This window comes from Bombina bombina, chromosome 3, assembly GCF_027579735.1.
Source record: "Bombina bombina isolate aBomBom1 chromosome 3, aBomBom1.pri, whole genome shotgun sequence".
In the NCBI taxonomy this organism is placed as follows: Eukaryota; Metazoa; Chordata; class Amphibia; order Anura; family Bombinatoridae; genus Bombina; species Bombina bombina.
Genome location: NC_069501.1, coordinates 253649984 through 253673404, shown reverse-complemented (window position 1 = coordinate 253673404; position 23421 = coordinate 253649984). Strand labels below are relative to the sequence as shown.

Below are 23421 nucleotides of genomic sequence, written 5' to 3'. Positions count from 1 at the left end.
CCCTTAATCAGAATAAAGAATATGTGCAAAACATCAGTCCTAAATAGTGTACAATCATAAAAATACCCTTGTGGCGCCACACATCGTGAATGGAACGCAAGCCATGCGTTCCAGTGAAAGCGGAAGTGACGTAATGTCCGGTCTGAAAAAATATAATTTGTCAATTAAAGGGACAGTAAACGTTCAGAATAATTTTATATATTTCTGCACACAGTTCAGAATTATATAACATTATTTTAGCGGTAACTTCAAAAATTAAAAGTATTTGCTGATTTTGTAGTGTAACGTTGGACTCCACTCCAGGATCTACTGAGCGGGTCTTGGATATCCAAAGCGATTTGCGGGCTTGCTGGCTAGTTACAGTATGCCCGGTCACGCTATTGGACTAAATGTAGCTCGCTCCGACTCTGGTCTAGTAGCAGGAGCGAGCTACATTTAGTCCAATAGCGCCACCGGTTTACAATATTTACAATTTTGGTACAAAAGGGATGGGTATGTTTATGATTGTACACTATTTAAGAGTGATGTTTTGCACATATTGTTTATTCTGATGAAGGGGATATTATAGTCCCCGGAACATCAATACATTTTGACTTTGATGGTACTGTGTTTGCCCTTTTTATTTGAACGAAAAGCACATAACTATTTTTTAAAATGAAGATGAGGACAAGGGTTAACATGAGGGTCCCTCCCCCCCTTTTTAAACATAAATAATCAAGTATTCTAAGTGGGGGAAAACCAAGTCATGAACCTCGACAAGCAGAGTAACATGAATAGTGCAAAAGGAGATCTCATCCTTCAATACATGCAAACTATGCTCAAATCACATTACCTAACACCTTGTGTTGGGTTGTATTCTCCACCAACAGACTCTGTAGCATCAGCCAAAAAATTTCCTAAAAATGTTTTACCCGACTGTAAGAAAACAGAAATAATTAAGGGCACGAGATCATAAGAAAACAGAAAAAAAAAACACGTTTTGAAATAAAAAAAAAAATTCTTTGAAATAATTACCAACGGAAGCACAAAATTTCTATTAGAACTATAACTTTCTTTCATGTAATTGTCAAGAGTCCATGAGCTAGTGACATATGGGATATACAATCCTACCAGGAGGGGCAAAGTTTCCCAAACCTCAAAATGCCTATAAATACACCCCTCACCACACCCACAATTCAGTTTTACAAACTTTGCCTCCTATGGAGGTGGTGAAGTAAGTTTGTGCTAAGATTTCTACGTTGATATGCGCTTCTCAGCATTGTTGAAGCCCGATTCCTCTCAGAGTACAGCGAATGTCAGAGGGACGTGAAGGGAGTATCACCTATTGAATACGATGATTTCTCTAACGGGGGTCTTTTTCATGGGTTCTCTGTTATCAGTCGTAGAGATTCATCTCCTACCTCCCTTTTCAGATTGACGAAATACTCTCAAATTTACCATTACCTCTACTAAGAACTGTTTTAGTACTGGTTTGGCTATCTGCTTTATGTGGATGGGTGTCTTTTGGTAAGTATGTTTTCATTTACTTAAGACACTCTCAGCTATGGTTTGGCACTTTATGCAAATTATATAAAGTTCTAAATATATGTATTGTACTTATATTTGCCATGAGTCAGGTTCATGTATTTCCTTCTGCAGACTGTCAGTTTCATATTTGGGAATATAAACACTTTAAGAAATGTATTTCTTACCTGGGGTTTAGTCTTTTTCAATTTGACTACTTTTTGCATTTGCGGGTATTAGGCCCGTGGGTGCGTCAAATGTTAGACTTTATTACGTCATTTTTGGCGCAAACTTTTTTGGCGCGGGAAATTACGTTTTTGACGCAACTTCGTAATTTCCGGCGTCATACGTGACGTCGAGACCTTTCACACGGCAGCGTCATTAGTGACGCAAGTGTGTCAATTCCGGTCATTTTTGGCGCCAAAAAAAGTTTACGTTACGTTGTGCGTCATACTTGGCGCCAATTTTTTCTTCATTATTTCAATACCCCATTGTTGTTTGCCTCCTGTTTTCTTTTCTATCAAGAGGCCTATGCTTTTGCATTTTTTCCCATTCCTGAAACTGTCATTTAAGGAAATAGATAATTTTGCTTTATATGTTGTTTTTTCTCTTACATTGAGCAAGATGTCCCAATCTGATCCTGCCTCTGAAGTTTCTGCTGGAACATTGCTGCCTGACATGGGTTCTACAAAAGCTAAGTGCATTTGTTGTAAAATTGTAGAAATTATTCCACCGAATGTCATTTGTAATAGTTGTCATGATAAACTTTTACATGCAGTGTTTCTATCAGTAATAGTACATTGCCAGTTGCAGTTCCTTCAACTTCTAATGTGCATGGTATACCTGTAAATTTTAAATAATTTGTTTCTGAATCTATTATGAAGGCTTTGTCTGCATTTCCACCTTCTAATAAACGTAAAAGGTCTTTTAAAACTTCTCATTTAGCTGATGAAATTTCAAATGACTAACAACATAATAATTCATCCTCTTCTGATGAGGATCTATCTGAAACAGAAGATCCTTCCTCAGATTTTGACACTGACAAAACTACTTATTTATTTAAAATAGAGTATATGCGTTCTTTATTAAAAGAAGTGTTAATTACTTTGGATATTGAGGTAACCAGTCCTATTGACGTTCAGTCTAATAAACGTTTAAATGCTGTTTTTAAACCTCCTGTGGTTTCCCCAGGTGTTTTTCCCATTCCTGAGGCTATTTCTGATATGATTTCTAAGGAATGGAATAAGCCAGGTACTTCCTTTATTCCTTCTTCAAGGTTTAAGAGATTGTATCCTTTACCAGCAAAATCTATAGAGTTTTGGGAAAAGATCCCCAAAGTTGATGGGGCTATTTCTACTCTTGCTAAACGTACCACTATTCCTATGGAAGATAGCACTTCCTTTAAGGATCCTTTAGATAGGAAGCTTGAATCTTATCTAAGGAAGGCCTATTTATATTCAAGTCATCTTCTCAGACCTGCTATTTCTTTGGGTGATGTTGCGGCTGCATGAACTTTCGGGTTGGAAAATTTAGCGCAACATGAATTGAATTCTGCCATATCTAGCATTGTTCGCTTACTGCAACATGCTAATCATTTTATTTGTGATGCCATTTTTGATATTATCAAAATTGATGTTAGATCCATGTCTTTAGCTGTATTAGCTAGAAGAGCTTTGTGGCTTAAATCTTGGAATGCTGATATGACATCTAAATCTAGATTACTATCTCTTTCTTTCCAAGGTAATAATTTATTTGGTTCTCAGTTGGATTCTATTATTTCAACTATCACTGGAGGAAAAGGAGTGTTTTTGCCCCAGGATAAAAAAACCTAAGGGTAAATCTAAGGCTTCTAGCCGTTTTCGTTCTTTTCGTCAGAATAAGGAACAAAAACTCAATCCTCCTCCCAAGGAATCTGCTTCCAGTTGGAAGCCTTCCTCAAATTGGAATAAATCCAAGCCATTTAGGAAACCAAAGTCTGCCCCTAAGTCCGCATGAAGGTGCGGCCCTCATTCCAGCTCAGCTGGTAGGGGGAAGATTAAGGTTTTTCAAGGATTTTTGGATAAAATCTGTCCAAAATCATTGGATTCAGAGCATTGTCTCTCAAGGGTATCGAATAGGATTCAAAGAAAGACCTCCTGTGAGAAGATTTTTTTCTCTCATGCATTCCTGTAAATCCAGTAAAAGCTCAGGCTTTTCTGAAGTGTGTTTCAGACCTGGAGTCTTCAGGGGTAATCATGCCAGTTCCTCCTCAGGAACAAGGTTTGGGGTTTTATTCAAACGTATTCATTGTACCAAAGAAAGAAAATTTGTTCAGACCAGTTCTGGATCTGAAAATTTTGAATCATTATGTAAGGGTCCCAACTTTCAAGATGGTGACTATAAGGACTATTCTGCCTTTTGTTCAGCAAGGACATTATATGTCTACAATAGACTTGCAGGATGCATACCTTCATATTCCGATTCATCCAGAACACTATCAGTTTCTGAGATTCTCTTTTCTAGACAAGCATTACCAATTTGTTGCTCTTCCATTTGGCCTAGCAACAGCTCCAAGAATCTTTTCAAAGGTTCTGGGTGCCCTACTATCTGTAATAAGAGAACAGGGTATTGCGGTGTTTCCTTATTTGGACGATATCTTGGTACTAGCTCAGTCTTTACATACTGCAGAATCTCACCCGAATCAACTAGTGTTGTTTCTTCGGAAACATGGTTGGAGGATCAATTTACTAAAAAGTTTCTTGATTCCTCAGACAAGGGTCACCTTTTTAGGTTTCCAGATAGATTCAGTGTCCATGACTCTGTCTCTAACAGACAAGAGACATTTAAAATTGGTCGCAGCATGTCGGCTCCTTCAGTCTCAGTCATTCTCTTCAGTGGCTATGTGCATGGAAGTTTTAGGTCTCATGACTGCAGCATGGGACGCAATCCCCTTTGCTCATTTTCACATGAGACCTCTACAGCTTTGTATGCTGAATCAATGGTGCAGGGATTATACAAAGATATCACAACTAATATCCTTGAATCCCAATGTACGACACTCTCTGATATGGTGGATAGATCACCATCGTTTGGTTCAAGGGGCTTCTTTTGTTCGCCCAACCTGGACTGTGATCACAACAGATGCAAGTCTTTCAGGTTGGGGAGCTGTTTGGGGGTCTCTGACAGCACAAGGGGTTTGGAAATCTCAAGAGGTGAGATTACCAATAAATATTTTAGAACTCCGTGCAATTCTCAGGGCTCTTCAGTTCTGGCCTCTACTAAAGAGAGAACCGTTCATTTGTTTTCAGACAGACAATATCACAACTGTGGCTTATGTCAATCATCAGGGTGGGACTCACAGTCCCCAAGCTATGAAAGAAGTATCTCGGATACTTGCTTGGGCGGAATCCAGCTCCTGTCTAATCTCTGCGGTACATATCCCAGGTGTAGACAATTGGGAGGCGGATTATCTCAGCCGCCAGACTTTACATTCAGGGGAGTGGTCTCTCCATCCAGATGTGTTTTTTCAGATTGTTCAGATGTGGGGGCTTCCAGAGATAGATCTCATGGCCTCTCATCTAAACAAGAAACTTCCCAGATACCTGTCCAGGTCCAGGGATGTTCAGGCGGAAGCAGTGGATGCGCTGACACTTCCTTGGTGTTATCGACCTGCTTACATCTTCCCGCCTCTAGTTCTCCTTCCAAGAGCGATTTCCAAAATCATCATGGAACAGTCTTTTGTGTTGCTGGTGGCTCCAGCATGGCCACACAGGTTTTGGTATGCGGATCTGGTTCGAATGTCCAGTTGCCCGCCTTGGCCACTTCCGTTACGGCCGGACCTACTATCTCAAGGTCCGTTTTCCATCAGGATCTCAAATCATTAAATTTGAAGGTATGGAAATTGAACGCTTAGTTCTAAGTCATAGAGGTTTCTCTGATTCAGTGATTAATACTATGTTACAAGCTCGTAAATCTGTCTCTAGAAAGATTTATTATAGAGTTTGGAAGACTTACATTTCATGGTGTTCTTCTCATAAATTCTCCTGGCATTCTTTTAGAATTCCTAGAATTTTGCAGTTTCTTCAGGATGGTTTGGATAAGGGTTTGTCTGCAAGTTCCTTGAAAGGACAAATCTCCGCTCTTTCTGTTTTATTTCACAGAAAGATTGCTATACTTCCTGATATACACTGTTTTTTACAGGCTTTAGTTCGTATTAAGCCTGTCATTAAGTCAATTTCTCCTCCTTGGAGTCTTAATTTGGTTCTGAGGGCTTTACAGGCTCTTCCATTTGAACCTATGCATTCTTTGGACATTAAACTACTTTCTTGGAAAGTGTTGTTCCTTTTGGCTATCTCTTCTGCTAGAAGAGTTTCTGAGCTATCTGCTCTTTCTTGTGAGTCTCCTTTTCTGATTTTTCATCAGGATAAGGCAGTCTTGTGGACTTCTTTTCAATTTTTACCTAAGGTTGTGAATTCTAACAACATTAGTAGAGAAATTGTTGTCTCTTCTTTATGTCCTAATCCTAAGAATTCTTTGGAGAGATCCTTACATTCTTTGGATGTGGTAAGAGCTTTGAAATATTATGTGGAAGCTACTAAAATTTCAGGAAGACTTCTAGTCTATTTGTTTTATTTTCTGGTCCTAGGAAAGGTCAGAAAGCTTCTGCTATTTCCTTGGCTTCTTGGTTGAAACTTTTGATTCATCAAGCTTATTTGGAGTTGGGTCAAACCCCGCCTCAGAGAATTACAGGTCATTCTACTAGATCAGTCTCCACTTCATGGGCTTTTAAGAATTAAGCTTCAGTTGATCAGATTTGCAAAGCAGCCACTTGGTCCTCTTTGCATACATTTACTAAATTCTACCATTTTGATGTATTTGCTTCTTCGGAAGCAATTTTTGGTAGAAAAGTTCTTCAGGCAGCTGTTTCAGTTTGATTCTTCTGCTTTTTGATTTAAGTTTTTTTCTTTCAAAAGTGAAAATAAACTTATTTTTGGGTTGTGGATTATTTTCTCAGCGGAATATGGCTGTTTTTGTTTTATTCCCTCCCTCTCTAGTAAATCTTGAGTGGAAGACTCCACATCTTGGGTATTGATATCCCATATGTCACTAGCTCATGGACTCTTGCCAATTACATGAAAGAAAACATAATTTATGTAAGAATTTACCTGATAAATTCATTTCTTTCATATTGGCAAGAGTCCATGAGGCCCACCCTTTTTATGGTGGTTATGATTTTTTTGTATAAAGCACAATTATTTCCAAATTTCCTTTGTTGATGCTTTCTACTCCTTTCTTTATCACCCCACTGCTTGGCTATTCGTTAAACTGAATTGTGGGTGTGGTGAGGGGTGTATTTATAGGCATTTTGAGGTTTTGGAAACTTTGCCCCTCCTGGTAGGATTGTATATCCCATATGTCACTAGCTCATGGACTCTTGCCAATATGAAAGAAATGAATTTATCAGGTAAACTCTTAGATAAATTATGTTATTTTTTTTATTAGTGTAATAGTGAAGTACCAACAAAGTTAAAATTGTATTTTGTGATTTGGATAGAACATACAATTTCAAATAACTTTCCAATATACTTTTGTTATCTAATTTGCTTTGTTCTCTTTGTATCATTTGTTGCAAAGCATACTTAGGTAGACTCAAGAGCTGCAATGTATTACCAGGAGCTAGCTACTCATTGGTGTCTGCAAATATGTCTCTTGTCATTGGCTAACCTGATGTATTTAGCTAACAACCAGTAATGTATTGCTGTTCCTGGAAAAAAAGACACCATGAGAATGAAGCAAATAAGATTATGGAAGAAAACTGGAAAGCTGTATACAATTGTACACCCTATCTGAAGCATGAAAGAAAATGTAGTCCTTTAACCACTTAAGGACCGGGCAGTTCAGACTAAGACTTCCCCAAAAGACCAGAACATTTTTTAGCATTTTTGCCATCACTACATTTAAACAGAAATGGAGCCTTATTTTTTTATTTACCTATCAAAAAATATATATACATTTTTTAGTAGACAACCCTAAGTATTGATCTAGGCCATTTTGTTATATTTCATGCCACCAAATAAAAAAAAAAAAAGTTAACTTTTTCACAAACTTTGTGTTTCTCACTAAAATGATTTACATACTGCTTGTACAATCATGGCACAAATTATTGTAAAAGCTTCTCTGGGATCCACTTGTTCAGAAATAGCAGACATATATGGCTTTGCCATTGCTTTTTGGTAATTAGAAGGCCGCTAATTGCAGCTGTGCACCACACTTTTAAAATTCCTAGCAGTGAATGGGTTAATTAGGTAGCTAGTAAGGTTAATTTTAGCTTTAGTGTAGAGGTTAGCCTTCCACCTGACACCTCTCACCTCATGATCCCGCCCTGATCCCTCTCAAACAGCTCTCTTCCTTCCCCCACCCTCCAATGGTCACCCCCATCTTAAGTACTGGCAGACAGTCTGCCAGTATGCAGTTTTATACCTTTTTAAACATTTTTTTTTTTAATATATTATTATTATTTTCCATAGTGTTTGATTACCCCACTACCTTCCCACCTCTGTGATCCCTCCCAAAAAGCTCTTTAACCCTCCCCCTTCTAATTCCCACCATCTTAGATACTGGCAGCTATCTGCCAGTACCCAGTTATCCATCAATGTTGTTTTATTTTATAATAATAATACTTTTTTCTGTAATCTAGCTGCCCCCCTTATTACCCCCCCCCCCAGATCGCTTTCCCACCCTCTAATCCCCCCTCCACTATAAGAGCCCCCTCTCCCTCCTTCACTCTCCCTCCTTCCCACTCACTGCCGCTCTAAAAAAAAAAATCTGTAGCGTAGCGGTCCCCCCTGCCCCCTCCAGCAATGGGACTCCCACCCTCCTAACCCTCCCACACCACCAACGATTGGCACCATCGGTACCTCTGCTCTTTTATTTCTGCACTGCCCCACATGTTGGGCATGCAGAAATAGCGTGATCTCGCTACTTTTAGCGAGATCGCGCCAGAGAAAGACCCAGGACAGCAGCGCTGTACAGGGTATGTCGCTGGTCGTTAAGGGGTTAAAGTCTTATGGCTGTTCCTAAGCAGGATATGGGCAGTGTGCCAATATGGGTATCCATTTGCATGCAACCACTAATCATTGGCGCTGTCCTGCTCAGGAGCAGCTTGGCAATACTCCTACTGCTTAACTATGTGTTCAACACCTTTGTGAGGGTTTAACAATTATTATGGAACATTAGTGTAATAATAAAATATTCTAATGAACTGCAGTAGTTTACCTTTACACATTTTTAAATCTTGTTTATGTTATGTATATAAAACTAAAATATCCCAGAACCCTCCCTCTACAATGCACCCCTGTCTAAATTTTCTTCCTCACTACTAAACATTTTGGGCCAGATTACAAGTGGAGCGTTAATTAACGCTCCCGCTCGAGCATTAACTGCACTAAAAGTTTAGCTTATTGCGTGCGTCGGGCCCCTACTTGCGTGCAAACACGATCGCACATTCTTATGTGCTCTAACCCAACATGAAAATAAAAATATTTCCCATTCCAATGTTCTTTACATACAATGTTATATATATATATATATTTTTTTTGGCACAATAATATATCTATAACATACATATACACATATATATATATATACATATATATATATATATATATATATATATATATATATTTTAAGGCTGAGTTAGACTAGTCGACTAATCGATTAGTCTCTCATTAATCGACTAGTACGGCATTAGTCGATTACTGATATATTCAATTTTGCTATATTTTGATAGTCAAAAACAGCCCTTAGCCAGCCTACCAGCCCGCAGCCTTAGCCTAAGCCTACTACCGATTGCGGATTGTCTCACTTGGTGGCAGTTATGATAACGTGTTATTAATAAATTTTAAAAAATAAATTTAAAAAAAAAAAAACAATTTTACGACATTAAAAATATTTTGCATTTAATACCTATTTTCTGGCAAGAGGGGGTAATTTCGACTAGTCGAAAGCAACAGCCCTCGACTAGTCGATTGTAAAAACATTGGAATGGGAAATAAGTACAGTAAATACAAAGTATAACACTTTATGAAAACCTTGGGGTCTAATCATTTTAATCCATCTCTCATGATGTTGTGGGGTTTCTACTACATATATGTAGGAGAGTCCACTAGATCCGCTAAGGACAGAATTATCGAACACAAAAGTAATATATGGACTGGTAATACAAAAGCCCCCCTAGCTGCCCACTTTTTAAAGGCTGGCCATTCCATTAGTCAATTAAAATTTCAGATAATTGACAGTATTGACACTCCACGAAGAGGGGGTAATAGGGAGTTAATGCTCAAACAAAAAGAGTCCTATTGGATATATGAACTTGAGTGTTTAGAACCAAAAGGGTTAAATAAAGACTGGGACCTCACTGTATTCTTATGATGAATTAATGTTGATTATAAATATTGAATTTCTTATGATGAAATGACTTTCTATGATGAAATGATGTTGATTTAAATATTTTTTACACATTGGTTGCTGCTGTACATGTCAGGCGCGATGAATTGCTAATATTGAGACTTAAAATTGTATAGTTAAATTGTGAATATATATATAAAGAATGGGTTAATTGTTCTTGAGCGCCACCTAGTGGCACACCTGTATATAAATCACTCTGTTGTTTGTGTTAAGCATGGCATGACTAAGGGATAAGGTCCCGAAACGTTGCCCTACTTTTGTCTTATTTAATAAATTTATATTGGAATTTGCGGTCACTCTTGCTATTCTTCATATGTATTTTTGGGCCTAGGCAGTGGCCCTTGGGTGACTTGCAATACCTAGCTAGAGTGCTGAAATATTCTCATTGATATGTTTCTACTACATGATCAATCTGTTTGTTCTGTTTTGCTCTGCTTCACTTATGTCTCTTTATTCAGTATTGCTTGTTCATTTTGGAGAGAGAGAGAGAGGAGAGAGAGGAGAGAGAAGAGAGAGAAGAGAGAGAGAAAAGAGAGAGAAGAGAGAAGAGAGAGAGAAGAGAGAGAGAAGAGAGAGAGAAGAGAGAGAGAGAAGAGAGAGAGGGAAGAGAGAGAGAGAAGAGAGAGAAGAGAGAGAGAGAATTATAAACCTAATAAAATAATCACACAACACAGAATATATAATTAAACTAAGTTAAATGAGCAAAAACATTTGCTAAACATCATTATAAACCTAATAAAATAATCACACAACACAGACTTTACTTTCATTTTTCTTCAAACAATTATTTCTATGCATTTCAATCTGGACTGATTTATAGACAGGAAGATCTTGTTCCTATGAAAGCTGCTCGATAGCTCAGGTCTAGTTATACTGATTAATTTTAGCTTGCTTGACTTGCATATCTTTGCTGCAACACAAGCGGACAGCTCCACCTACTGGCTATTTTAATCAATGCACTGCTTCTCAATGCTTTTCAATAGCAGTCACATGACTGGAAAAAAAGGTTGTTATTCTGAAACGGTGCAAATTGAACCCGAGGGCCACCTGGGTGTATATATATATATATATACATCTTTTGACATGTATATGTGTATATCTCTATGTTAAAGCCGTTTGCCTGCCTCTTTATTTCTAGCACCTGAGACCTCATATGTTTGAGCTTTTATCACTTTTGTGTGCAATATTTTTTTTATTTAATTTTTATTAGATGGTGTTATTATGACTGTGTGTGTACTTTGTAATATATTTTTGATGTGTTTTGTTTCGTAAAACAGTTAACCAGTGCCCTGAGGACGCGGTAATCATTCTAGAGTAAACAGCGATTGCGCTCAACTTAAATTTGTAATACCAGTATTAAACCCAATGAGCGCAAACACACGCTATAAACCCCTTATCGCTCTCGCTCAAACTTTAGTGCTCCATTCGTAATCTGGGCCTTTGACTGTTTCCCACTCACATTTTCTCAGTAGTACCAATATAGTTATCCTACAGTGTATAACTGAACTAGCATGTCCATTATTACTATATAATTTTTGTTGTTTTATTAGAGAGCTGAGGATATAGCAGACAGAGGCATATATGACCATTGTTAGAGCCATTGGCCGAACTACCATTGGTGCAGCAGGTACCGTGGCACCAGGGCCCAAATGCTGGAGGAGGCCCATAGCAGCCAGTCTATACAGATTCAGTAAAGTGTCCAATCAGAAAAAAGGATTTTAATTATGGTAAATTAAAAAAAAAATGTTTTTTTGTTTTGTTTTTTTTTGTTTGTTTTTTATTGAAGTTTCAAAGAAAAATAATATACAGAATTCGCCCGTTGCCAACAGTTTCATCAGGGCAAGATATACATAGCTAGTACATGACAGATAAACCAATAAGACAGTATAAATGTTGTAACTTCACATATCAAATCTGTTTTCTAATATTGGAAAATACATAGATACTAATAAAAGTATTTGACTATACAGAAATAAGAGCTGTCCACTAGGGGTAGAAAAAAACGTATCAGTGTGCAATTTTAAAGTTACATATCATGACTTGATGAGGTGAAAGAAAAGGATTTGGGCAATAGAAAATAAGACTCCATTTTATATTATATTAAATGAGAGATAATCTCCACATCTATAGAAGAAGTACTCAGTGATTTTCTGTTGTAGTGATGACAAGATGTGGAGGGTTAGCTTTTGTGATGACCACATTTGGGCCACAGTGTGTAGGGGGGGGGGGGAAAGAAAATCAGCGGGCAAGAGCCGCTCGAAATATAGGGGAAGATGGGGGGGGCGGAACCACCTAAACAGCAAAATAGAGTAACAAGGGGAGAGGTAAGCGGGTGAATAATATGAATAGAGGAGAGGTTATTATTAATGGTAGATATCTGTGGCCAGGTAGAAAGACTATTTATCATTTAGTCTAGAGCTACTCAATGTATTACCTAGTCTAGAAGGCTAATCAGGGCCATAACTAATGTAGGTTAATAGGGAAAGTACATCACTTGATATAGATACTTAAAGGGACATTAAACACTAAATACATGCTAGATAGAATGATGCATTCAAAGAAAAGATTAGTCCATGACTAACATGTAGATGTATTTTTTAAAGTTTCATTAGTTGTTTGAAAAGTGACAAAATAAATGTAAAGTTTTAGTGTCTATAAAACACTGGGAGCTGCCATGTTGTAACTTGTTTTACCTTCTCTGCTGTGGCCAATTAGGGACAGTTATATATAGGTCATTAGAGAGTGCAGCCAATGGTTGTGCTGGATTTAACAGTGTTCTGCACTTCCATTTCTAACAGGAACTGAAAAGCTCACAATTTCAGAATGGAATAACAGGCAAAGAGGACAAAATAAATAATGAAAGTATATTGCAGAGTTGTTTTATATATACAATTTATCATTTTATATTACCATCTCAAAGTGTTTAATGTCCCTTTAAGCATAATACACAGTTATAACAATGGTAATAAGTCAATAAAACAAAACCTGACTGTCTTGGGAGGTATGTAGACCAAACATGATAAATATCCATAATCCTGCGTGTCTCATTTAGTAAGAGATATGGACCTGCGTATCTAGCCAGTCAAGTCGCGAGAATTACTATAGTAAGTAGCGAAAAGGGATTGGAGTCTGGTCCCGTGTCAGGCTTGAGATTAATACAAAAATATTTAGCCCAGGAAATGGATATAACTCATAAACTTTTTAATAGTGAGGGCTATGGCTGCAGCAGTAAATTATTCACTCAAAAAACAACTTAAACACTTAAAAATAAAATGAATTTAACTATACAGGGAGTGCAGAATTATTAGGCAAGTTGTATTTTTGAGGATTAATTTTATTATTGAACAACAACCATGTTCTCAATGAACCCAAAAAACTCATTAATATCAAAGCTGAATAGTTTTGGAAGTAGTTTTTAGTTTGTTTTTAGTTATAGCTATTTTAGGGGGATATCTGTGTGTGCAGGTGACTATTACTGTGCATAATTATTAGGCAACTTAACAAAAAACAAATATATACCCATTTCAATTATTTATTTTTACCAGTGAAACCAATATAACATCTCAACATTCACAAATATACATTTCTGACATTCAAAAACAAAATAAAAACAAATCAGTGACCAATACAGCCACCTTTCTTTGCAAGGACACTCAAAAGCCTGCCATCCATGGATTCTGTCAGTGTTTTGATCTGTTCACCATCAACATTGCGTGCAGCAGCAACCACAGCCTCCCAGACACTGTTCAGAGAGGTGTACTGTTTTCCCTCCTTGTAAATCTCACATTTGATGATGGACCACAGGTTCTCAATGGGGTTCAGATCAGGTGAACAAGGAGGCCATGTCATTAGATTTTCTTCTTTTATACCCTTTCTTGCCAGCCACGCTGTGGAGTACTTGGACGCGTGTGATGGAGCATTGTCCTGCATGAAAATCATGTTTTTCTTGAAGGATGCAGACTTCTTCCTGTACCACTGCTTGAAGAAGGTGTCTTCCAGAAACTGGCAGTAGGACTGGGAGTTAAGCTTGACTCCATCCTCAACCCGAAAAGGCCCCACAAGCTCATCTTTGATGATACCAGCCCAAACCAGTACTCCACCTCCACCTTGCTGGCGTCTGAGTTGGACTGGAGCTCTCTGCCCTTTACCAATCCAGCCACGGGCCCATCCATCTGGCCCATCAAGACTCACTCTCATTTCATCAGTCCATAAAACCTTAGAAAAATCAGTCTTGAGATATTTCTTGGCCCAGTCTTGACGTTTCAGCTTGTGTGTCTTGTTCAGTGGTGGTCGTCTTTCAGCCTTTCTTACCTTGGCCATGTCTCTGAGTATTGCACACCTTGTGCTTTTGGGCACTCCAGTGATGTTGCAGCTCTGAAATATGGCCAAACTGGTGGCAAGTGGCATCTTGGCAGCTGCACACTTGACTTTTCTCAGTTCATGGGCAGTTATTTTGCGCCTTGGTTTTTCCACACGCTTCTTGCGACCCTGTTGACTATTTTGAATGAAACGCTTGATTGTTCGATGATCACGCTTCAGAAGCTTTGCAATTTTAAGAGTGCTGCATCCCTCTGCAAGATATCTCACTATTTTTGACTTTTCTGAGCCTGTCAAGACCTTCTTTTGACCCATTTTGCCAAAGGAAAGGAAGTTGCCTAATAATTATGCACACCTGATATAGGGTGTTGATGTCATTAGACCACACCCCTTCTCATTACAGAGATGCACATCACCTAATATGCTTAATTGGTAGTAGGCTTTCGAGCCTATACAGCTTGGAGTAAGACAACATGCATAAAGAGGATGATGTGGTCAAAATACTAATTTGCCTAATAATTCTGCACTCCCTGTAGCAAGGGCCTGGAAGCAAACCCAACCCCCAGATATTACAGCTATTACATCTATAATGCAGGTATACGCCAAAATGGAACAAAGTTTCTATTCTAGCATGGATAAGGAAGAGCTATATTGGCAGATTTGGTAAACCTGGTTTAACTATCAGGGAATTCACAACTAAATATATAGTCATGATAAAGTTTCCGACCACTCCCATTATCATAATTAAACTTTCATACCCAGTTAAAGATGTGCTAATTAGCCGATAGCACCCGCTTCTCTAAACTTCCTACCAAAAACTGATCGCCCCCCCTCTCTCTTGCCCTCCCCCCCCTCCTCTCCCCTCCCCCCCCCCTTCCTGTAACATGGGACCTATTTTTCGCCCTAGCTCATGTTTCTCCCTTCCCTCCTTCTTCCCATAAAAAGCCTCCCCCGCCTGGAGCTGCGAACTGCGATTACTAGATGAAGTGTACGAACAGATATTCCTAAGCTGACTTTATGAAGTCCCTAGAAAGTTGTGTTAATATATAGGACTGAAGTATTACCCAGTCCCTGTACTCAAAGTCTGCTCATATTATTCAAAAATGAGGTTTCTGTAGTTGATATTTGTGTTCATATTAATCGAAAAATGAGGTTTATGTGGTAGATATTTTATTTCATACTTGACATGCCCGATCTATATGCTCTGCATTTCCATCAATAGCTATATTTACTGTGTTATTACAACAACATAATGTTTATATATGTGTGAAATTGTTAGTCACCTGCGTTGTGACATCTGTTGTAATGCTTAATCCTCAATAAAAAATATTTAAAAAAAAAAAAAAAAAAAAAATGAATTTAACTGCCCTATAATTTGCTTGGTGTCCACAACTAGTATTATAATATATTGCTCCCAATAGTGTTCTTAAAAGGGATTATTTCAAGGTTCCTTCATCCCTAAAAACTATACACTAGGGCTAAAATGAAGTTTATCCAAATTCCGACCCCCACAAGTGTACCACAAGGGTTTGTTATCTATATGCTAAGCCATATTTCCTAGGTAGAGGGGGTGATCATAGATCCCTGTACTATATCTGAATACCATAGCTCAATAAAATATATGTGAAATATTCTAACGCAAATACAGTTAGTTAATCTATAAGTGCCCATATACCTGGATCCCAACTATTTGCATTGGGGATTATAGTCCACCAGATCGTAAACTATTTCAGACAATAATAGTATCTATGAGACATAAAATAGGCTTTAGACTCACATTTGTATGAGTGTCTAGCTTGAAATAACAGGAGCAAAATCCGCTGTCATAGACACCTCTCTGGTGATAGCTTAAATACTCATTATTAAGGGATGCTCAATCCAAATAGGTATAGATAGACTGTGGAACATATGAGTTAGAGTTAGATCTGACAATGTGGTATGGTAAATAGGTCAGTATGAGGTGTATAAATATAAGTAAATGTCAAATTAGTTGCTCAACAGAAATTCAGGGAATATGAAAACAAAATGAAGGAGCAGGGAAAGGAAATAAAACAAAAACATTAGCACTCAGTATCATAATGTGATAAGTAGGGCTGCAACAACTAATCGGTAAGTTTAGATCATAAAAATAGTTGTCAACAAATCTCATTATCAATTAGGTGGTCAGCGATTAGTTGGTCAGTTGCACAGCACCAGCTGCTTTAATCTGACGATCTACTGCAACTAAGATTGTGCAAAAAAAATTTAATTTATTTATTTTTTTAATCTTTTTTCTATCCGATTAATCGGACAATAATTATCCGATTAATCGGATAGAAAAAATAATAATAAATAAAAATGTTTGCACAATACCATGTGCAGGAGTTCATCGGATTGAAGCAGCTGGTGCTGTGCAATAACCAACTAATCGCTGACCACCTAATTGATAATGACATTCTTTGACAACTATTTTTATGATCAATCTTACCGATTAGTTGTTGCAGCCCTAGTGATAAGTGGCATGTTCTGCTGAACGATAATACTTGCAAGTTCAATCAGCCTATGCCAGTTTCCACAAAAGTCCCGGGTATATCTCTGAGCATAAACACAGCTGGTGTCTGCGTGTCCCTTGCAGAAGACTATAGACTATACAAGTATAGTCGCGATCAGCTAAGGAGCCTGAGGGTTGTTGTTGGCAGGTATTTATCATGTCTCCCATAAGGAGCAATCATTTCACCACGGGTCAGCTCTCCTGATCTGTCCAGGACCTTCCAATAAAAGTGCTTACCCAATTCCGGCTCGAACATCAGAACGTCCCTGTCTGGTAAAGTATGAATGGCTCCTAGAGTATACAGTTAGGGACTGCTGCTTAGGACGCAACTTCAACCAGATCTCGGCATCTAGTGTCTCACTTGACGGAGCCTCTGGGTTTGAGGTAGGGCTTCTGGTTATATCATGCTCCACATTGTTAATGGGAGTGTGGGTTGTGGTTTTTAGACTGCTTATTCGACTTGTTCCTTTCATCCGCATCTGCGACACCTCCAGCTGAACTGCGCAATGCTGCTCAGGATCTGTGTAAATGGCGGAGGGCTGTAGGGCACTGTACTGCTCACAAATACATATCTGTTCTGCCATCTCAGGTCTGGGACTCTGAATTGCTGTCTTTCACACCTTCTCTGCATCCTGATGCGTATCTCCTTTCCAATGTGGCATGTCTGAATCACGATTACTGGCAACCTCCTCAGTTTCCCCTGCCAGCGGTGCAATTTGTTGTGGGTCAACAGCAGCTCTCAACTTCCTAGTAAGAGCTTGCTGATGGATACCCAGTGAGAGCATTAAGTTGTGCAGCGCAGATACAATTTGCCTCTCCATAGGATAGCTTAAGCGGTGGTTAAAGAATAAGAGATGTATCTCCGATTAAAGAGATGATGCTTAGGTGTCCCCTAACATGGCGGCTTACTCCATGCAGCAATCCCAGCGAGCTGGAAGGCCTTTGTACTGTTGCGTTGTCAACTGTTTTGCTTTATTGTCCCATATCATATGTCCTATTGTTCCAATACATGTTAAAAGTCATATATTGTGGTATAAGAATTCTTAACGTGCCAAAAGTATGAGTTTTTTTGTGATCAAATGTCAGGAGCTCTAGAATGGCACGTCTTGCTGCTTTGGCTGCTGGCTCCGCCCCAATTGTGTTTAAAAAAAAAAAAAAAAAAAAAACCTTAAAAAAAATTAACACGCCCCCCTTAGGTACAACACCCCCGCCGACGCCACCAGATGTGATCCCATCCCAACCAAGTAACCCATCCCAAAAATTAATCATCCATGTTGCGCAATTAGAAGGCAGTGAGCCGTTCTGCTGCCCTCTTTGATTGCGCAACATGGATGCTGATCAGTGACGTGCAGTGACGTCAGAGGCTGGTGAGGCAGTGGCAGGATACGCCTTCATTCTTTGTATATCCTTTGTTGAAGAAATAGCAATGCACATGGGTGAGCCAATCACATGAGGTATCTATGTGCAGCCACCAATCAGCAGCTACTGAGCATATTTAGATATGATTTTCAACAAAGGACATCAAAAGAATGAAGAAAATTAGATATTAGATGTAAATTGGAAAGTTATTTAAATTTGCATATGGGTTTCATATGGGTTTCATGTCCCTTTAAATGGTGTCTTGGAAAACTGGTCAACTTAGTAAACATCTGATTTTAGTTTAAAGGATTGTAACAGAAACTCTTGCCAGATAACACACTGCTTGCTCTGATTATGAGATCTAGAAATCCATGACCATTAAAATATGTTTAAAACATACTTTTTACTTTAATGCTGCAAATTATGCTTATAGATTCTTTCATTACATAAGGGATGAGAGTCAGAGGGGGAGGAAGAGAGACAGAGAGAGAAAGAGACCATGGGGGAGAACAACACATAAGGAGAGAGATGGATAGATAGAGAGAGACACACACACAAGGGGGGGGGGGGACCACAGCATTTTAAAGTAATAAAACAGCAGAGCTACAGAGAGTTCAGAAGATTAGTCTATAATTTAGTGTGAAGTACAGAGGCAAGCTGCTAAGTTAGTGGGTGTAAAGTTTGAGTAAACAAAATACAAAAACGACCCTGCTGTAAAAGAGTAAACAAACACTAAACCACATTCATTAAATTATCATTTTCACTAACAGAATCTCTTTCAGTAAAATCTTACTTTAATAAGATGTGGGTGAAACACTGCTCTCTGTGCCTCTCTCCTGCTCTGGAAGGATTCAGGAAGTGACAGTGGCACATTCCACTGCACTTAGAGGGGAAGAACAGAACTCTCTTTTTCACTTTAGCAAAGCTAGCAGGTTCACAGGACAGCAACAAAATATATGAAAGTTGTTTTTTTCCGTTCTTGTTTTGTTTTATATGATTTAACATCCAGCCCCAACCCTATGTTCCACTTACTAATGCCTCTCGCTGGATTGGTTCAGCCCAAATAGGACTGCCTCAAATAAGCAGTTAATGGGCCATGCAATGATCTTAACCACTTGCATCCAGTAGATGGCGCAGCATGTTGTGTAATGGTGGGCAGACCTGCTTGTGCCTCTTCATTGCACAACATATAGCTGTGAGAAAAAAAAATGCTGGGAAAAAAAAATTACAATTTTTTTTTAAAGCCAATAAAAAAAATATATATTTTTGCCCATATGAGAGGTGATGCACTGCCTCACCTGCCTCTAGTGACTGCACATCACTGATGCTGATACTGTGTTCTTAGCTCACTATGAGCTAGCACCACCCAGTAGTGTCTGACCGGGCCCATACCACGCTCCAATAGAGGCGTTTCACAAAACCGCCTCTATGTGGAGCTCTAATCCACAGCCAATCAGCATCAGCGCTGCTGGGGAGGTGTACCAGCCGGGCTTGATTAAGTGACGTTGGACACAGTAGAAGCAGGAGGGAGCTGCTGCTGCAAGTGCCTGCCGACTCTGTCCCACCCACGTTTGTTGCCCTAAAATAATTTGTGGCTGATGGTGACCGTTCTGAAGGCATTCATTGAGGCAGAAGAAAGAATTGAAATACTAGTAAGTTGAAGTTCACTTCACAATTCACGCTCAGTCTAGCAAAGAGTTGACTCACAAAATGGAACGGATGGGATCATGTAACTGTAACTACTGACCGGTGTCTGTCAAATGATAATTTTTTTCCATTTTTTATAACTAAACAGACATAACTTCACAATACTTTTTTTATAAGAAAAAATAGCACAGCTTATACTGCAATGCAAACTTTTATTTCTGAGACCTGTTGAGCTGCACAGTGAGTTACACTGTAAATCTTTAACTGCAGCTCAACAGGTCTCAGAAATAAAAGTTTGCATTGCAGTATAAGCCCATTAAGGGAGGGGCTGCTGCACTGCAACTATGCGATATCACACTAAATCATTTTTATCTCAGTGCTTCTGATCACAGCCCTTTTCAGTGTGTTACAGCAGTGCTGGAAAAGCTGTGATCAGAAGAACTGAGATAGAAATGCTTTAGATTATGATATCGCATACCACAGTTCCTGCAGCAAGTCAAGTCAAGCAGCAGCCTTCACTGAAACAAAATCTCTGTTAGTGTTACCGTTTTCTACAGCAGCTGTAAAGGATGGAGCTGGGGCCAGTGATAGATGCAAAGCTGTTTCTCTGAACAAACGGAGGTGTGGGGGGAGGGGACTGAACTCTTTCCTTGAGAAAGAGAGAGAAAGAGAGACTGTGAGAGAAAGAGAGTGAGAGGAAGAAAGAGAGAGTGAGAGGAAGAGAGAGTGAAAGAGAGAGTGAGAGAAAGTTAGAGAAAGAGACAGTGAGAGAAAGAGTGAGAGAAAGAGAGAGAAAGAGAGACAGTGAGAGAGAGAGTGAGAGGAAGAAAGAGAGTGAGAGGAAGAAAGAGAGTGAGAGGAAGGAGTAAGAGAAGTGAGAGAAATAGAAGTGAGAGGAAGAGAGTGAGAGGAAGAGAGTGAGAGGAAGAGAGTGAGAGGAAGACAGTGAGAGAAAGAGACAGTGAGAGAAAGAGACAGTGAGAGAAAGAGAGACAGTGAGAGAAAGAGAGAGTGAGAGAAAGAGAGACAGTGAGAGAAAGAGTGGGAGGAAGAAAGAGTGAGAGAAAGAGAGTGAGAGAAAGGGATAGTGAGAGAAAGAGAAAGTGAGAGAAAGAGACTGAGAGAAAGGGAGAGTGAGAGAAAGAGAAAGAGACTGAGAGAAAGAGACTGAGAGAAAGAGAATGAGAGAAAGAGAGAGTGAGAGAAAGAGAGACAGTGAGAGAAAGAGTGAGAGAAAGAGAATGAGAGAAAGAGAGAGTGAGAGAAAGAGAGACAGTGAGAGAAAGAGTGAGAGAAAGAGAGTGAGAGAAAGAGAGTGAGAGGAAGAAAGTGAGAGGAATAGAAGTGAGAGGAAGAGAAGTGAGAGGAAGAGAAGTGAGAGGAAGAGAAGTGAGAGGAAGAGAAGTGAGAGGAAGAGAAGTGAGAGGAATAGAAGTGAGTGAGAGGAATAGAGTGAGAGTAAGAGGAGAGAAAGAGAGAGTGAGAGAAAGAAAGCGAGTGAGATAAAGAGAGTGAAAGAGAGAGAAAAAGAGTGAAAGAGAGAGAAAAAGAGTGAAAGAGAGAGAAAAAGAGTGAAAGAAAGAGTGAGAGAAAGAGATAGAGATAAAAAAAGAGCGAGAGACAAAGATAAATAAAGAGAGAAAAAAAGGAGAAAGAGAGAGAGAGATGAAGAGAGAGAGAGATGAAGAAAGGGAGAGATAAAGAAAGAGAGAGATAAAGAAAGAAATATATAGACAGTCTTTGACCTCACCGCACATCACTGATACAGAAGTGTGTGCAGAATGTGTACAATCCTAATGCAGTAGAGTATTTTATCTATCCTCCAAAATCATTATACAGAGCAGCATGTATATTATCACTATTGCTTAGCATAAAGTTATCTTTAGAGGGGCCAAAAATATTTTGCACCAGGGCCCTCTGTTGAGTAGGTCTGCTACTGGTTAGAGCTATCCTACAGTACAGTTTATGGTTAAAAGGGACAGTGTAGAACATGCTATCTTATATCCTTTACTTTTATTTTGGCATTGGAACTGCTACTTTAGGCTGTGGTATCCCCACATATACTAAAAATGTCTAAAGTAAAGATATGTAAGCATAGCCAGCAGAATAAATTACACTCACAGTGGGAGGTAGGAGAAATACATAATGAAGTGCTAATTTGCAGTTGTTCTCTCTAAGTATTAGCCTCTGGTATACAAACAGAGATAATATAAGGAATTATGTGCGTGTATAGAAAGTGATACCATAAGGAGATATGATTTCCTTGTAAGTTCAGCCCATTTAATGTCAAAGCACAGGACCAGCTATTTCATACTAAAAATAAACCAAAAGAAGCAATATTTCATATATTTTATACTCTGCTGTTGGTAAGTAGTTGGAAACACATTAAGGGGAAAACAATTTTACAGTAAAATGCCCCTTTAATGTTCACTTTAGATGATCTGGAGGTTACTATAAATTTCTCTGTTGCAAAAATGTAAACTTAAATATTTAAAATCTGGGCAAATTGATCTTATATGTAAATGTCAATTGCTTGGCTACAAATAAGTTATGCAATAATTTTAGGTATGCAGACTACTTCAACTGGCTTTTATTGATTTGGCTAACAGAGTTATCATAGCATAATTATTACATTTCTAGTGTAATCGTGTAAATGTGCGTATAATATAAAGTTAGGCGGTGTGTATGTATACTACATAGCAATAGGGACTTGCCGATAGGATATTCTTATAACTTACTATACACGTTGGGTTAAGTGACATATACCAAAGATAGAAACACACTGTAGCAGAGCCAGTATCAAATTAAAAACAAGTCCCCGAATCATTTCAACTACATATTCTAATACTATTAAATATTAAATATGACGTACCTCACTCGGTCCTATAAGGAGCACCTTTGCTTTAAACATTTGAAGGACAAAGAAAAAAATGAAATGATCCTAAATGGGAAATACAATACTAAAAGAAGACCGCAAACGTTGTTCCAAGAGAACCACCGACTAGAGTGCTTCCCTGAAATGAAGACTATAGCTATTAATAACTAAGATAATTCTATACCCCCCTTTGCTACTTGTTCGGTTCCAGTGGTTGCTTCTTTGACTACAAACGTCGCTTTCATAAACATAACATAACTGCGAGATGTCACAGTCTTAGGCCTTATGTCACAGCGCGTCCTTCGTAGTTGCTGTGGTTACAGTAGTTCTCAGTGTTGATTGGGTAGCGGCTAGATTCCATCCCCTTCTGACTTCACAGCATTCACGTGACTTTAGTAATCACATGGTACAGAAGCATAGAAGGGCCGGGGTAGCGGGAGGCTCACAATTAGCAACTTGTATGTCTTGTGCGTGTACAGCAGTTGCTATCTTGGCTTATACTGAATGTGAAAGAAACACCAATGTGTCAAGGAGTGAGAAGAATACTGTACATGTGTTTCACGAAACAAGACGTGATTAGAGGCTGCTTTGTAATCGACAGCCAGAGATTTGGAGATAGTCTTTTTTCTTGTATATGTCTGTATTAGGGACATGAATACCTGGCTGTGGGAGGTCACAAATGGAGCCCAACATTTGTTTTAATCTATTTATTTTTTTATTATTTGGTTTGGAGGAGAAAGGAGAA

At 38.7% G+C, this 23421-nt stretch overlaps 1 protein-coding gene across 1 annotated transcript in view; it reads right to left on the bottom strand.

The window, feature by feature from the left end:
• IFT22 (intraflagellar transport 22) overlaps positions 1 to 22970 on the bottom strand; it is a 59185-nt gene extending 36215 nt beyond the window's left edge. The window contains exons 1-2 of the mRNA XM_053704599.1: positions 22674 to 22970; positions 833 to 915 (exon numbers count right to left, since the gene is read on the bottom strand). Of these exons, the coding sequence (XP_053560574.1) occupies positions 833 to 915; positions 22674 to 22712 (122 nt within the window). The 5' untranslated portion in view covers positions 22713 to 22970. The remainder of the gene's footprint in view (positions 1 to 832; positions 916 to 22673) is intronic.
• Between the last annotated feature and the right edge of the window lie 451 nt (positions 22971 to 23421).